The following is a 15,115-nucleotide window of genomic DNA, read 5'->3' as shown; positions in this document are numbered from 1 at the left end:
GAATGCATGCCAAGTTTTGAGTACTTTCGTTCATGGGGGGCCTTACAATAAAATAATTTATGTGTACATTTAGTGACATACACCAACAAGGATTCCCGGGACACTGAAAGACCGGGGTACACGAAACTTGGTGGGCATGTACCCCCACATGGATAGCATGGAAAAGTCATTTTTCGTTTTGATCTGTAGCCCCCCCGCTGGACTGGACCCCCCGAAAGGAGGGTAGGGCAGACACAATTCTCTGTGAATATCTTGAGAACTGTAGGGCCTAGGATGACCATTTTTTTCCGTATGTTTGCCTCCAGGGGTCATGTTATCCCATTTCATGTGCACACATGTGCACAAACAGATACACACACACACACATACATTCACAGTAATCATACGTATGACACATACTCACACAGTAGACATATGTACGCTTGCATGCACAGGCACATACGCAGGCACAAACACACGCACACACACACACACACACACACACACACACACACACACACACACACACACACTCACTCACTCACTCACTCACTCACTCACTCACACACACATAACATAAACATAACACAAACAATCAAGAATTTCTCAGAATTATAAACAGGCAAGATGGAGGTGGTGTTGTATAAAATGAATTTTACATGTGTAATCTATGAACTAATCATGTTTTGGTACTTGTTGTCTAGCAGATACCAGTGAGAATTGAGTGTGGATAATGCAATTTAGTGAGACAGTTAGAATCATATAGGCCTTTCAGCGTGATTTCTTTTTGTGGAAAAAATGTGCTGGACTGGGCGGCGGTCATATTTTGTACTGCTCTGCGGTACATCTAGTTTAACTGGGAGTAGGCCTACAGAATGAATAATTTGATTGACAATGAGGTCAAATAGAAAAAAAATCAGAAACACAGACTCTACCGTTAATTATTTTAAGTATTGAAAGGTACAGAGGAGAAATAAATCAAATAAGGGAAAACCTTTCATTATGGCCATTTTATAAAGCTAAATACAATACACAGCATAGACTTTCACATTAAACCCTTTTCAAGACTGATCCACTACTGAAACGGCTTCACAGAACATGGGTGAAGAATGAAGACTAAGGCAAGAAGAGGGTGGGGGGTAAACATATCACATCCCCCTCACCATCATTTCAGCCTGCTTTATGCTTAGTTTCATAATGAGAATATGTTTGTTTTTTCTACTTTTCATCTTTTAGTATTTTCAGTACATTTTTCTTGCAGTTTGAGACAGTAGCCTAAAATAAGTTGACATATTTTGAGTTTTTAGATCAGAGGATTGAGATGCTGGTCAGAGCCAGGAAGGGTGGAACAAGCAGGATGTGGGGTGAGGCTCACTGGCTCACTGTAGGGCCTGGAGTGTGTAAGGTGCACACAGACCCCTTGATCTCACTGACTTCTCGTCTCGTCTGCATGTCTCTGCCCCTGTGTGGTTAGATCGAAACTGAACATGTAGTACGCTATCTCAGTGAGATGAAAATGAGCAGAGATACTATAGGGCCATGCAGGCTAACAGACATAAGGTGAGGTGAGAGTCCTGTACACGAATGGAGTAAACACCCCTTTGACACTGAAAGCCAAGCTAGTAAAAAAAAGGTTATGTCATAGCACAGAAACTTAATTTTCATATTCAAATCATGCATTTTTTAACAATTTGAATATCTTTCTGAGATTTTCTTTTACACCTTTTGTGTAAACCTATGTGTCTATAACAGGCTGAGGGGATGCACACAGCTCTGGAAAAAATTAAGAGACCACTGCCCATTTTTCTGATGTCATCCTGTTGATGAGTGACATTTGAATGAGTCGATGGTCATATTCAAAATTAAGAGACCGCTGCAAACCATGTCACACCGGTGTGATATTGACCTAAAGTGTATTGAAACATGATACCGAGTGTGAACGTATGTCTCATAGCCCATCTCGGCTTGTCCCCTGCACTCCAAAATCTGGCGCTAGTTAGCCGATGCTACCAACAGCTTTTTCAATAGTGGTGCTTCGGCATCGGGCTAGCCATGCAAATAAATCACTGTTTTACACCCATTTACGAGGCTCAATGTATCTCCACACTTCATTGGTAGACTTCCGAGGGCCCTGACATTTAAAACGAGACATTGAGAACTTTGAAAAAGCACTGGTAGTTTACTTACAAGACGATTTATACAGACAGTATCTTCACGAAGTTTAGCGTTTGCAGCCATCTTGAATTTAGTCACGATAAGTCGAGCAAGTAAGAATGAACAGGTATGATAAGGGATCAGATTCCAAAAATAATTCAGTGGAAATGCATGGATTCCAGTTTCTTCCAGTAGCAGCAACTGGAATCCATGCATTTCCACTGAATTATTTTTGGAATCTGATCCCTTATCATACCTGTTCATTCTTACTCGTTGCTTGACTTATCGTGACTAAATTCAAGATGGCTGCAAACGCTAAACTTCGTGAAGATACTGTCTGTATAAATCGTCTTGTAAGTAAACTACCAGTGCTTTTTCAAAGTTCTCAATGTCTCGTTTTAAATGTCAGGGCCCTCGGAAGTCTACCAATGAAGTGTGGAGATACATTGAGCCTCGTAAATGGGTGTAAAACAGTGATTTATTTGCATGGCTAGCCCGATGCCGAAGCACCACTATTGAAAAAGCTGTTGGTAGCATCGGCTAACTAGCGCCAGATTTTGGAGTGCAGGGACAAGCCGAGATGGGCTATGAGACATACGTTCACACTCGGTATCATGCTTCAATACACTTTAGGTCAATATCACACCGGAATTCTCCTTTAACTACTTAGATAGCAAAACACATCTTTACAGACTCCAAGCCTGAAAATATGAAAGAACTCATGGGCTGTCATTGTATTTTTACTACTATGTAATGTATGTATTCACTCTTGTTAACAGTTGCTGTGCCTTGCAAGTGAAATGTGTGGTTATATCTGAGAGGTTGAAGCGGAGCAGATCTGTGGTTATATGTTGAGATCTAATGCATAGTTTCACAATGAGGGGCTGTAATAGGTTTTAGTTTCGTTTTTTTTTCAATCATATTTTCTTACAGTATAGCATTGAAACGTTTGATTTAGATCTGAGGATTGTGACAAAATTGTGATGGATTATCACTGAACCCAGCAGTTTATATTTGATATTTCAAAGGTGAGATAAAGGTGCATTCTTAGTTATAGACCAGTTTCAAACTTAGAGGTAGTCTGTCTCTTTCTCTGGAAGGAACACATGTGACATTGGTGGGCCTCTGCTGAGGACTCTGGATAAAGTTGACCAAATGGATATAGGCTGTTAGGCGTGAATAAAGTAGGCTACTTTGTTGCTCCAACCTTCCAACGTTAATTGGGGAGGGATGTTGACATTTTCCGTATTTTGCGTGAGAAACCCGGGAAATCTCCCTTATTTTCATTGTTCAATGTTGACAGAGCTATGGAACGAAAGAGAACGTTATATGGCGACAGAAATCAACAATCAAAAAAGCCACTTTGATTTTTTGCTGTTTTCATTAATACAAAAGATGGGTGACCCCGCCTCCTAGACAAAAAAAAGTTAGGTGACCCTCCCCTCAACAAAGAATAAAAAGACATGACCCTCCCCTATTTTCCTAGGTTACAAGGAAATCATGAAGTCATCAATAACAAGGTGGTGGTGGAGTTATCCTGTTCTCGTCATTTAGACTAGCCTACAAGTTCAGGTTTGTTATCAGCCTCTAGCCTACAGTCTGGAGCTGGCCAAACAGTGGTGGCCTACTTTGCCTAGTGTAATAACATGGGCTACTACATAGGCTAGGTCAGTCTTTTTTTTTATAATCATGGGACAACGCTTTGGGCGAACTCGATGTAATTCACAAATGAAACAGGCCTGAGCCTCTCACACAGCACAGCCGAACTCACTGCTCACTCAGAAGAGTAAAAAGGGACGTTGCATGCCATCACAACAGAGTATCCATCTCCTTCTAATCGAATTAGTGAGTCTTCAATGTTCCATTCTCCCTAAACAAACCATATAATGCATATTGCTATTTAAAAGCCACTCTGCTAGGTGGCTATATAGTTCGTTTCTAATAGCAAACAGAAAATGTCAAGATAGCTAAATGTCATTACATCCTCTAATTGTCAAAATATTATTGTCCATAATATTCAATAAATGTGGTGCAAATGAGGCTTGAGTCAGTGGATTAATTTATGAAAAGTGAGCAGCAAGTCAGGCAAAATGGGAATTATAAAAAACGTTTAGACTATGGGCTAAGCAACGAATGTTTTCAACTGCCCTGCATATTGATTGAAACTGTCGGGCAGTGTGATTGATCTGTAATGTTGAAAACCTAAAACAAATGAAATATTCGACCTCATGTTATACAAGCAGAACTAAACTATGTTTGGGGGAAATATTAGATTCCCACTTTTACAGCCTATAGGCCTTAGGTCTATTCGAGAGATGCGTTAAATAGTACAGCGGTTAAGCCCTCAAATCAAGGGGAATTGTGCACTTTTTGAAAGAAACATGAAACTTCTACCATAGTTAGGTTATACCATAAGGTTTATTTTCAGATTGGGAGGGAAGTCAAATTTGACCTCTGAGGCCCGGGAGAGTTCAAATCCAAGATGGCCGCCAATAATATTCAAAAGTGCCTCATGTTGGAACCAAACAGAGTAGAAAAACACTTAATGTGTCATTTCCCACTAACTTTTGGGTGCCCATTCTGTATCTGATAACTTTAAAACCACCAGAGTTCAAGAAAATGCATTTATGTAAAGGTCAAGGTAAACAAAACATCAAAATATTCATTTTTTTAGCTATGTACCCCAATTAATTTCTTTGTTGTCCCTGTATTATTCAGTTATTAGTTGTTATTTCATGAGATGTGTGGCTAATTTCATTTCTTCACAGCATAGAATTATCCACAGGTGACCCCCCCTAGACCATTTTCACAGACCACCTGCCATACCACCGCTGGTTAAAAAAACCCTGCTTTAGAGAGTTGTTGCTACAGGCCACAGTATGCACAATGTAGAGAGCACTTCAATCGACATATTCTAACAGGTAAACATATTGACTATGAACAAACAATATTATTACATAATTACATAATATTATTCCATGTTGCAAATTAATTTAACCATAGCCAGGAAGGAGTTTTCCTTGGTAGTTAGCTTTTGAGGTAAACATCATGGACATTGATCAAAATAATTATCCTAGCTAAACTAGAAGACAGTCTGGAACATTTATGTGAGCTGAAGCTAGTTTAATGATTGAACAGAGTATATTGTAGATATGTCAGCTTGGTAATGTGAAATTTGTTATGGCTGAAATGGGTAATGTTAACAGAGTAGCCTAGTTCCGGGCTTGAACACATTTGTAGCTAGCATGTTAATATAAGGCTGTGTCTTTAATTACTACTAATTAATTACTTCTTACTGTTAAGACTATCAATTGGGAGATTGTTAGGGCAGGTTTTGTGGTGGACTGATGCTCAATGTTTGTACCATCAAGTACCATGTTGATGAAGGCCAAGAGAGATGGTGGCACAGCCCTCTGCTGGCAGTTTTCTTTGAATGACCCGTCAAAAGAGAAAGATGAATTAAGGATCTCTTTTGCGCACTACTTGTGCTGCACTTGTGGATAATTCTGTGCTGTGAAGAAATGAAATTAGCCACAAATCTAATGAAATAACAACTAATAACTGAATAATACAGTGACAACAAAGAAATGAATTGGGATACATAAAAAATGAATATTTTGATGTTTTGTTTACCTTGACCTTTATAAAAAATAAAAATGCAAAAATGCATTTTCTTGAACTCTGGTGGTTTCAAAGTTATCAGATACAGAATGGGCACCCAAAAATTTGTGGGAAATGACACTTTAAGTGTTTTTCTACTCTGTTTGGTTCCAACGTGAGGCACTTTTGAATATTATTGGCGGCCATCTTGGATTTGACCTCTCCCGGGCCTCAGAGGTCAAATTTGACTTCCCTCCCAATCTGAAAATAAACCTCATGGTATAACCTAACTATGGTAGAAGTTTCATGTTTCTTTCAAAAAGTGCACAATTTTAATGGTTACCCGCTGTACTAAAAGCACAGCCAGCAGGTGTGGTGCGTAATGGAGATTCCAAAGCGCTCTTATTTGGTCAGAACCAAGGACAGTGATCGAGGTATGTCCGTCCTTTTTACAATGCAACAAACTATTTAAAGAGCATCAAGCTATTCAAATCTCTATTATGTAAGCACAAATAATATAACAGTATATTAGTCAGTCATTTTTATTAGGTTAAACAGTGATTTGATAAAGTTTTTTTTAAGGCCCACCCACAATTGGTCTGGCCCATCCAAAACTGGAATCCTGGCGCCGTGCCTGGCAGAAGTGCCGTTCACCCTGTTACAAGTTGATGAACCACTGAAACGATTTTGGAAACATTATTTTAAGGTACAAAAAACTCTTTGGTGTTGCTTTAAATATAATTCCTATTTATCATACCCACTTTTTTATGGAAATTGCTGTCTTTATGCCACAAATGCTAAAGATGCATCGTGTAGTTCTACTTATTAAAAGTCGTTCTCTACATGATCATGGCAAAGCTTTATAATCACATTTGAGGCCTTTTGCTGCTGGCTGGCACGTCCTGTATGTGAAGTCATGAAATAATTTCTTAATCATGAATGTCACAACCAAAGTATGAAGTCGAATGCAGGTCATTTAATTCAACCTTGAAACTAATAAAATGTTGCAAAACTATGCACAAAAAAAGATGGAATTCATTTTCACAAGTCCTCAACTTGAGCCCCATAAACCCGCTGATCCCCATGTGCTCCGGCTCGAGCATTAGGGCTGTAACGATACAAACCGAATCGTGAGGTTGGTGTATCATGATTTTTGACCCACGGTTCGATACGAACCTCGATTTTTCTTTTTTTTTTTTGGGGGGGGGGGGTAGACATTTTATTAAATAACATTACCAGAGGATTACTATAATATAATAATAAAAGTAATAATATAGTAGTATCCTGATATAAAAAGATTTAACTGAATGTCTGATATTTATGATAGCACACTTTATGCAGATTAGCCTAGGCTTACTATTTTTATTACAACTCTACCTCTTTAATTCAGCTGTCTGGTTGAAGCCTGGAAATATTGTAAACAAAGTAGCATAGTTGGCTAGCTTATCATAGTCTGCTGATTGGACTGTTCAGTTTCCCCATGTATGTTTAAGTTTCAAGGTAATACTTGTTCTCCTTGGGACAGGCCCTTTTTCAGTCAACTTGAATGCAAAAGTTTTAAACAAATATGTGCAGCATGCTAATGATGCTAAGCGGAGTTAATAGTAGGCTAATTTAGCTAGTCGTCTTCTATGCCAGTGGTTTTCAAAGTGGGGGCCGGGGCCCCCTGGGGGGCAGCGAGGGGGTGCCAGGGGGGCCTCAGCAAGTTGGAGGGGAAAATAAAAGCAAGAAATAAATACATTTGAAACATTTAAAATATACTATGAGGGTTGTTATACAATGCCATTATAATAATGTGACGCATATCTGAACATATTTCCCATGATAATGACTGGGAATAATAGTAGAGTGATGGCTCTCATATAGCAGAAAGCTCCAAATAATTTTTTTACACACTGTATGCTCCATCGCAATGTGGTTGTGGCTAAAATAATTATTAGATTAGCTTAATGTATTTTTACATTTGCCGTAGTATTGTCGATGGGTTTAATTAATAAAACATCAAGGGGGTCCTTGGCCAGAACCTAGTGGTATTTGGGGGGCCTTGTCGTGGAAAAGTTTGGGAACCCCTGTTCTATGCGTCCTTGCTTTCACGATTGTGAATGTTTTATTTGGATTGTGTTGGCCGAGTTGCGCGTGTTCATTGACCAGGAGAGGGAGAGAGAGTGAGAGGGAGGGAGCGCGAGAGAGAGCGGGGCAAGGGGGTTTACTTCTATACCGTTTGGTAAAGTTGAACACATAGTCTACAATGAAAGCAACGAGAGGTATGAAATTATTATTTATTTATTTTTGGACAACGTAGGCTACCGGTAGGCTACAGTAAGTAAAGCGGGAGATGTGTGTTGCTTATGCGGCAGCGTAAGCTACAAAGCACTGCGTGAAACACTAGAAAGGGTGTGTGGCGGTTCTGCCTTTTTACACCACGACACATATCGTAGATATGAGTGTCGCGATTTCGGTTTCGAATCGCATATTGTTACAGCCCTATCGAGCATGGCAGGATCGTCCGCTTTCAGCATTCTGAAAGATGATTACAACATTTTTATTAAAAACAACATATTATGCCACACCTTTCTGTGGCTTTAACTCATAAATAAACCAGTGCTTTTAAACAAGTGCTTTTAAAATCATCAGGACAAACTGGTGGCAGCTTGAGATATCCTGCTGTTTGGTGACTATGACCTTTTGAAAGGTCCATCCGACTAGACACTTGCCTACACCTTCATGAACTTAAGACTAACATTACCTCATGGCTTTACTGACTTTACACTAAAAGGAGAAAAACATACCGCCATGCAAGAAAAGATTCACTGTCCTATCCAATAAAGGCAAGGACCAAAACATATTTGATCAAATAAATTTGCATCCGACAGACTATCCAAGTGGAAAACTCTTTTCTTTTGCTAATATAACTAATTAATTAAAAGGTTGCTAAAATTATGGATCTCACTTGTTTACTTACCACTGATTGTCTATGAAGACTGTTTTTCTTCATCTTTTATCTAAAACACAAGACTGCACCATTATTAGGCCTACTTACTATTAGATATATGTCCCCATCTAGTGGAAAATGTGTTAGCCTACTACAGTCTAATAGACAATAAACTTCCTTGTATAAAGACAACTGCACTGCAAAAAGGCCCTCATAATAAATGACAAATTATTACAAAGCATACTTACTCACTGGTACTCCCTGTTGTTGACCTCATCACACATCACTGGGTTAATGCAAAGCATACTTACTCACTGGTACTCCCTGTTGTTGACCTCATCACACGTCACTGGGTTAATGTCCCTGGAGTGAGCAGCAGTTATAAAGGGGGAGCCTGGTCTCTTGCCTCTGCATGCTGGATGCATTTATTAATCTGAACTGCCTACTTATTCAAGCACATCATGATCATTTGGGCTCTCGTCATCCTCGCTGTCTTGGTAGACATGCCCATTTGGGCAAAAGTTGTTAACGATTTTGATGAATGCAGTGAGTTCTTTTATGAGAAAGCTGAACCACAGGGCATGGATCAAAACCTAAAGAAAATTTGTCAGCAATATGCCAAAGGTGGGAATTTCTATGCTACACTTTACTCAACATTCCACAGGATTCCTGTGTACAGTGCCTACACATTTGATACTCAGTGCAATCAAGCAAATGGACAAAGAAGCAGTGCCTGGTTCATTGAGCCTATGGTGAGATTCTGTTGTCCTTTCTTTTTTGGGGGATAGGGTGGGGTGAAAATGGTCAATTTTGAACAGATATTTGTTATTGCCGAACTGAGTTCAAATCAAGTCTGCATCTTTCTACCTTACCACCATTTTTTTGCCATTAACAGATAGCCAGATAGCAGTGTGCTCACCAGTGTAAGGAAATTAATGGCACATAAAACAAATATCAATCTTCTTTTAAATGATTTCCTGATTAAAAGTTTATACTTTTACATTAACTTGACAGTTCTCTTTAACATGTCCACACCCTTTCTTAACACTTGAACATAAAAGGACAGGCTTTTTATCAACCAAAATATTTGGGCTTGGGCAGCAACTGCTCCAAAAATAGATGGTGAAATATTTTACCATCTATTTTTGGAGCAGTTGCTGCCCAAGCAAACAGGATCATATGTCACAACAGGTTGTGCTGTGAAAGCTCTGTTGAACTGTTGTAGGCTACTTCAGCACAAAACATTTTCCAGTGGGTTCACTGTCTACATAAGAAAGCATTTGCATATATAGCAGTTAATCCAGCACAGGTTTGCTCCAAAATCAGAGCTGAGAGGTGTACACACTGCTAATATGAAATGTAATGTGATTTTAGCACGCAGGCTGACTCTTTTATATGTAATTTTCTTAAGATTTCCACCATTCTTCATTCTTAAGTTAAATACTAAAGTAAATCACTGTAAAAGGGAAATCGGTGTAAATATTTGAAGTACTGAACCAAACAAAAAACTTCAGATGGATGAAAATACAAAATCTGTGTCTAATTTTATATGTACTTTATTTCATTCAGCTTTCTGATCAACCTCTTGACTCAGACTCTGACTCTGACTCCGATTCTGACTCAGATTTAAATGTGGAATCAATGCAACCAGAGCCTGCTGATATTATGAAGATAAAATCTACACAAGCTGTTAATGGTGACTACAGCAACACAGGTTATGACAGAGGACACCTCAACCCCAACAGCTTCCAGTGTGGGGATGGCCGTAAAGCTACATTCACCCTGACCAATGCTGCACCTATGGATGCTTGCTTCAACCGTGTTGATTGGAAACAGTGGGAGGGCGCTGTCAGGGCCATTTTAAAGGATCAGCCTGAAGATGAGGGAACTTCCTACCTTGTAACTGGGACTGTTAGTAGATCACAAGATAGACAACAAAGAATACCGAGAAAAGGATTATTTGATGATGACAACTCTAGGGAATATCTGAGAGTCACTGTTCCTACTCATATCTGGACAGCTGTCTGTTACAAGCATAATGATGATGATGATAAGTCCTTTTCTTTTGGCTACATAGGGCTAAATCAGCCTGAAAGTAGAATCAATATAATGACAGTACCACAACTTAATGATGAGCTGTCTACTCTGTATGGTGCACAGGCAGTAGGGATTTTCAAAGATGACTGTTTTCCTAATAGCCCAAAATCAAAAGGCATTCACATGAAGCTTTACAACAAGCTTGAACTACCAGTCAGTAGTAGAACTGACAGACTGACCATGTCTCCAAATATTCTTAATCACCTTGGTACTGCCATAAGCAAGTTTGATGAAGCCGGGCCTACATACCCTCCAAAGAGACTAAAAAGTACTAGTGCGAGTATAAATTTGTATTATGACAGCATTGAATCTTGGTTTATACAGTCAGAGCTTATTAAACATTTGTATGGATTAGCTTGTGTGTTGGCTCAGCCAATTACTGGGCCCAGAAATCCTCACACAGAGTTAAAAAAAAGAGACATCTCCACAGATTCTAAAGAGATTACTTGTAGCCTTGTTACAGAGGAAATATCAAGTTGCATTACCCCTTGCCTGTACAAGGAGGAGGCGAAAGGTTATTATTGCTACAATGGTACAGAGAGATCATGCTCTCCTGAGTATTCCATAATTACAGTCAGTGGAGCCAAGTGTAACAGTGGCGAAACCTGTGGCAAGCACAGGAAAGACTACTACTGGTGCTCTGTAGGCAGTTCATGGGAGTACTGCAGTCCCCCCTTACCACTTGGTAAAGGACGAAATGGGAAGTACTGCCGTTCCAACCACAACTGTGCTAAGTACGGTTACTCCTACACCTGGTGTTACACTGATTTCAATAATAATTATGACTTCTGCTGCAATGCTGATGATCGCTTCTCTGCTCTAAATGGCAAGACCTGTAAGCCTGACCATCCATGTCATGACACTTATTGGTACAGTCATTGGTGCTACACCACAGATGGGTCATGGGAATACTGTTGTACACACTGACCCATCACTTTTGTGTCAATGAAAGTCAACGCCCATGCATTTGGTGTGAGACGCACGCTTTCACGTTCTGTCTTGCGCTAGCATGGACAAAAGGAAAATCCATTGACTTCAGTTCATGTCATGCCAAACCTTAACCTATTGGTCAGTTGTGTCAATCTCACTCCAAGTCAGTCCAGAAAGTTGGCAACTCTGTGTTTCCACCCATTTTTGCTTTTCAAAGGTCTAAGGCAAATGTCTAAGCTCGTGTTGGGGAAGATGGTAAAATAGTTTATCAGCTATATAGGCCTACTTTAATATATAGCTTTGCTGTTCAATCAATCATTCAGATCTACTTGTCTATGAGGTCTGGTCATGTGAATGACTTGTCAGGGATAACAATTCAATTAATCATCAACATAACACTTAATTTACTTTATGTATGTTTTTGTTGTTTGTCATATTCCTGATTCATGAAAAGGAGGTGATTAGGAGGACATAATCTCTTGACATGCCTTTTCACATTATAACAGTGTAATAAATCAACCCCTATGTTACCATCATGCTCGTAAATGTGTAATCTTAAAAAATATTATACACATACAAAGACACACATGCATGCATATGTGACGGGGCGCATAGCTACCGCCACCGCAGCGACACGCTGCTTACGTTAACAGAGACTGAGCGCGAACGTCAGCTTACGTGTTTGTTATGTCTGTCTTCCATGCCATTCATCTGCTTATGTTTCATATCTGTTAACCATGTCATTCATCATACAATTTCAGTAATTCCCGTTGCTGTTAATTAGACGTCTTAAAACATTCAACACAACGGTGAATTTGCCTGGGCTACTTTTATCCATTACAACTCTTTACAGTTTAAAATCATACATTTCCACTCATGGTCATTTACGTTAAAATAAGCACTCGTCAAACTTGTCTTGTCACACCAATGTTGTGTTTATTTTAAGTTAAAATTAGGGATGTGACGCTCGAAGCTGACGTTTCGAAACAGTGTCGAGCTTCCGAAACGCAAGTGTTTCGAACAGTGGTTCAAAACGCCCATGTCACGTGACCATGGCTTAGTGAGGCTTCGTGGTAGCCTAGAAATCTAGACGCACCCTAGCGGCGGCAAATTAATTTGCTCAGCCTGTACGTCTAGTATCGAACCATAGGGATTTCTATTGGCTTAGCACCGTGGATGTTCTCCAATCACAGCGCTCTATTTTGTTAGAGTCTTAAGGCGGGCTTAACAGGATAACGACAGTCCTGCGACTGTGAACAACAAGGAAGGTGGCTATGGCGAACGAAGAGCGGTTGTTTGAATCGGCGTTGGCGTCAACTTTGGAGGAGTTGGACTTGTGCTTTTCTTTGAAAGTTGAGCAACACAATGCACTTAAGTCATTACTTTCGAAGAAGGATGTATTTGCCGTTTTGCCGACCGGATACGGATATGGTCGTAGCGCTGGCCTATTGCATGCCTAGGCAGTTTGAAAGACAATTCTCTGCCCGCCCCTTGGATTAAGCGAGGTGAATGGTTCGATGCCAGACTATACATCTCAATGATATAGGATGGCCCCGCCAGGCTAGCTTCGTGGTGTTTCAATTTGGTTTGGACAGGTGGCACACTTGCCGCGCGAGCCAATTACCCGAGTAAACACCTGTTTGATCTAAATTACAAAGTCCCAGAATGCTTAAAAAAAAGATATAGCGATTTATAGTGCATTCTTGTGATTGATAGGTTAGTGATATAGATTAATTGACAGGCTAGAGACAGACAGTAAGCGATAGTTTAGATAGATATAGTCTAGTGACGTTAATATTTATAATAATAATAATAATAATAAAGCTTTATTTGTATAGCACCTTTCATACACAGAATGCAGCTCAAAGTGCTTTACATTTGAAGCATGTAACACAATAGTAGTCAGTCAGTCATTATCAATCACTTTTCTTTGCTGTTTATGATATGCTCAGCAACATATCAAAAATATAGAAAATGACGTCATAAGACTGGCAGCCTTAACCCTCTTACCCCCCACAAGCACGCCATATGGCAACTGTGGCAAGGAAAAACTCCCATATTCCAGGAAGAAACCTTGAGCAGAACCTGACTTAATAGGGGGAGCCCATCTGCTTCTGGCTGGCTGCGCCCTCCAATAGTAGCAGATGTAGAATAATCTGAAAATGTAGTCTACAGGATAAGATGAGTTAACTAAAAGCTTTCCTGTACAGGTATGTTTTCAGATCTTTTTTAAAAATATTTACTGAACTCGCCTGCTTGATGTACAGAGGCAGGGTGTTCCATAGTTTGGGGGCATAATGGATAAACGCAGCTTCTCCACTTTGTTTGTGGAGCACTTTGGGTACGATTAAAAGATTAGAATTGGATGATCTAAGTTTCCTTTGTGGTTGATAAGATATTAAAAGCTCAGAGATATATGAAGGTGCTATGCCATTCAGAGCTTTGTAAGTAATTAACATAACCTTAAAATCAATTCTATAGGAAATAGGGAGCCAGTGCAGTTCAGCCAACACAGGGGTGATGTGTTCTCTCTTCTTAGTCTTAGTTAAAAGTCTAGCCGCAGAGTTCTGTATGAGTGCCAATTTCTTTAGATGTTTTTTGGGAAGACCAGTGAAAAGTGCATTGCAGTAGTCTAACCTGCTAGTGATAAAGGCGTGAATTAGTTTTTCTGCATCTTGTTGAGTTAAAAAGGGCCGCACTTTGGCAATGTTTCTCAAGTGGAAATAGGCTGTCTGAGTAACTTTACTGATATGGGGCTTAAAACTTAACTCTGCATCTAAGATGACACCGAGGCTTGTTACTTTTGGTTTGACCTGGTGTGCCAAGTTCCCCAGATTACTAAGAATAATATCTCGCTTTAGTTTTGGTCCAACCAGAAGTACCTCTGTTTTGTCATCATTTAGTTTCAAAAAGTTTTTGCTCATCCACTGATTAATGGAGGTTAGGCATGCAGTGAGGGAGCAAAGGCCATCTGGGTTAGTTGGCTCAACAGAAAGATACAATTGGGTATCATCTGCGTAGCTGTGGAAGTTTACATTATGTTGACTTATGACGTTTCCCAATGGAAGCATATATAGAGAAAATAGCAGGGGACCAAGGCAGCTCCCCTGGGCCACACCAAAAGGCAAGTCATGTTTTTCAGATACATGATCTCCTAGACTGATATAAAAATCTCTGCCAGTAATGTAGGTTTGAAACCAGTTTAGAGCATTATCAGAGAGACCCACCCACTTCGCAAGGCGGTGAATTAGGATGCTATGATCAATGGATCAAATGCCGCACTCAAATCCAGAAGAATAAGGATTGAGACTTTGTTTGAGTCGGTAGCTAGTCTGAGATCATTGACTATTTTTACTAGAGCCGTTTCTGTGCTGTGATTTGATCTAAAACCTGATTGGAATTTTTCAAGGATACTGTTTTCGT

The 15,115-nt window shown here is 39.7% G+C and overlaps 1 protein-coding gene and 1 long non-coding RNA gene across 3 annotated transcripts; one reads left to right on the top strand and one right to left on the bottom strand.

The window, feature by feature from the left end:
- Positions 1 to 997: 997 nt before the first annotated feature.
- On the bottom strand, positions 998 to 9,059 carry LOC121695550. The gene is made up of 3 exons (XR_006026107.1): positions 8,977 to 9,059; positions 8,696 to 8,735; positions 998 to 1,441 (listed from the first exon to the last, which is right to left on the bottom strand). It is a non-coding gene; the product is annotated as an uncharacterized LOC121695550 (long non-coding RNA).
- On the top strand, positions 9,027 to 12,226 carry LOC121695543. 2 transcript variants are annotated; one of them, XM_042076502.1, is made up of 2 exons: positions 9,027 to 9,417; positions 10,235 to 12,226. In XM_042076502.1, the coding sequence occupies exons 1-2, from the start codon at positions 9,127 to 9,129 to the stop codon at positions 11,687 to 11,689; spliced, it is 1,746 nt and encodes a 581-aa protein (XP_041932436.1). In that variant the 5' UTR covers positions 9,027 to 9,126; the 3' UTR covers positions 11,690 to 12,226. The 2 variants fall into 2 exon arrangements, with proteins under 2 accessions (XP_041932436.1, XP_041932437.1); XM_042076503.1 differs by having other exon boundaries at positions 9,084 to 9,289.
- The last annotated feature ends 2,889 nt before the right edge of the window (positions 12,227 to 15,115 follow it).

This window comes from Alosa sapidissima, chromosome 21, assembly GCF_018492685.1.
Source record: "Alosa sapidissima isolate fAloSap1 chromosome 21, fAloSap1.pri, whole genome shotgun sequence".
In the NCBI taxonomy this organism is placed as follows: domain Eukaryota; kingdom Metazoa; phylum Chordata; class Actinopteri; order Clupeiformes; family Clupeidae; genus Alosa; species Alosa sapidissima.
Note: the sequence above shows the minus strand (reverse complement) of the source record. Positions and strands in the feature narration are given on the sequence as shown.

Excerpts from the sequence above, each read along its gene's own strand:
- LOC121695543 (XM_042076502.1), top strand. The coding sequence starts at position 9,127 with ATGATCATTTGGGCTCTCGTCATCCTCGCTGTCTTGGTAGACATGCCC. Across the intron at positions 9,418-10,234 it reads CCTGGTTCATTGAGCCTATG|CTTTCTGATCAACCTCTTGA; the intron begins GTGAGATTCTGT and ends TATTTCATTCAG.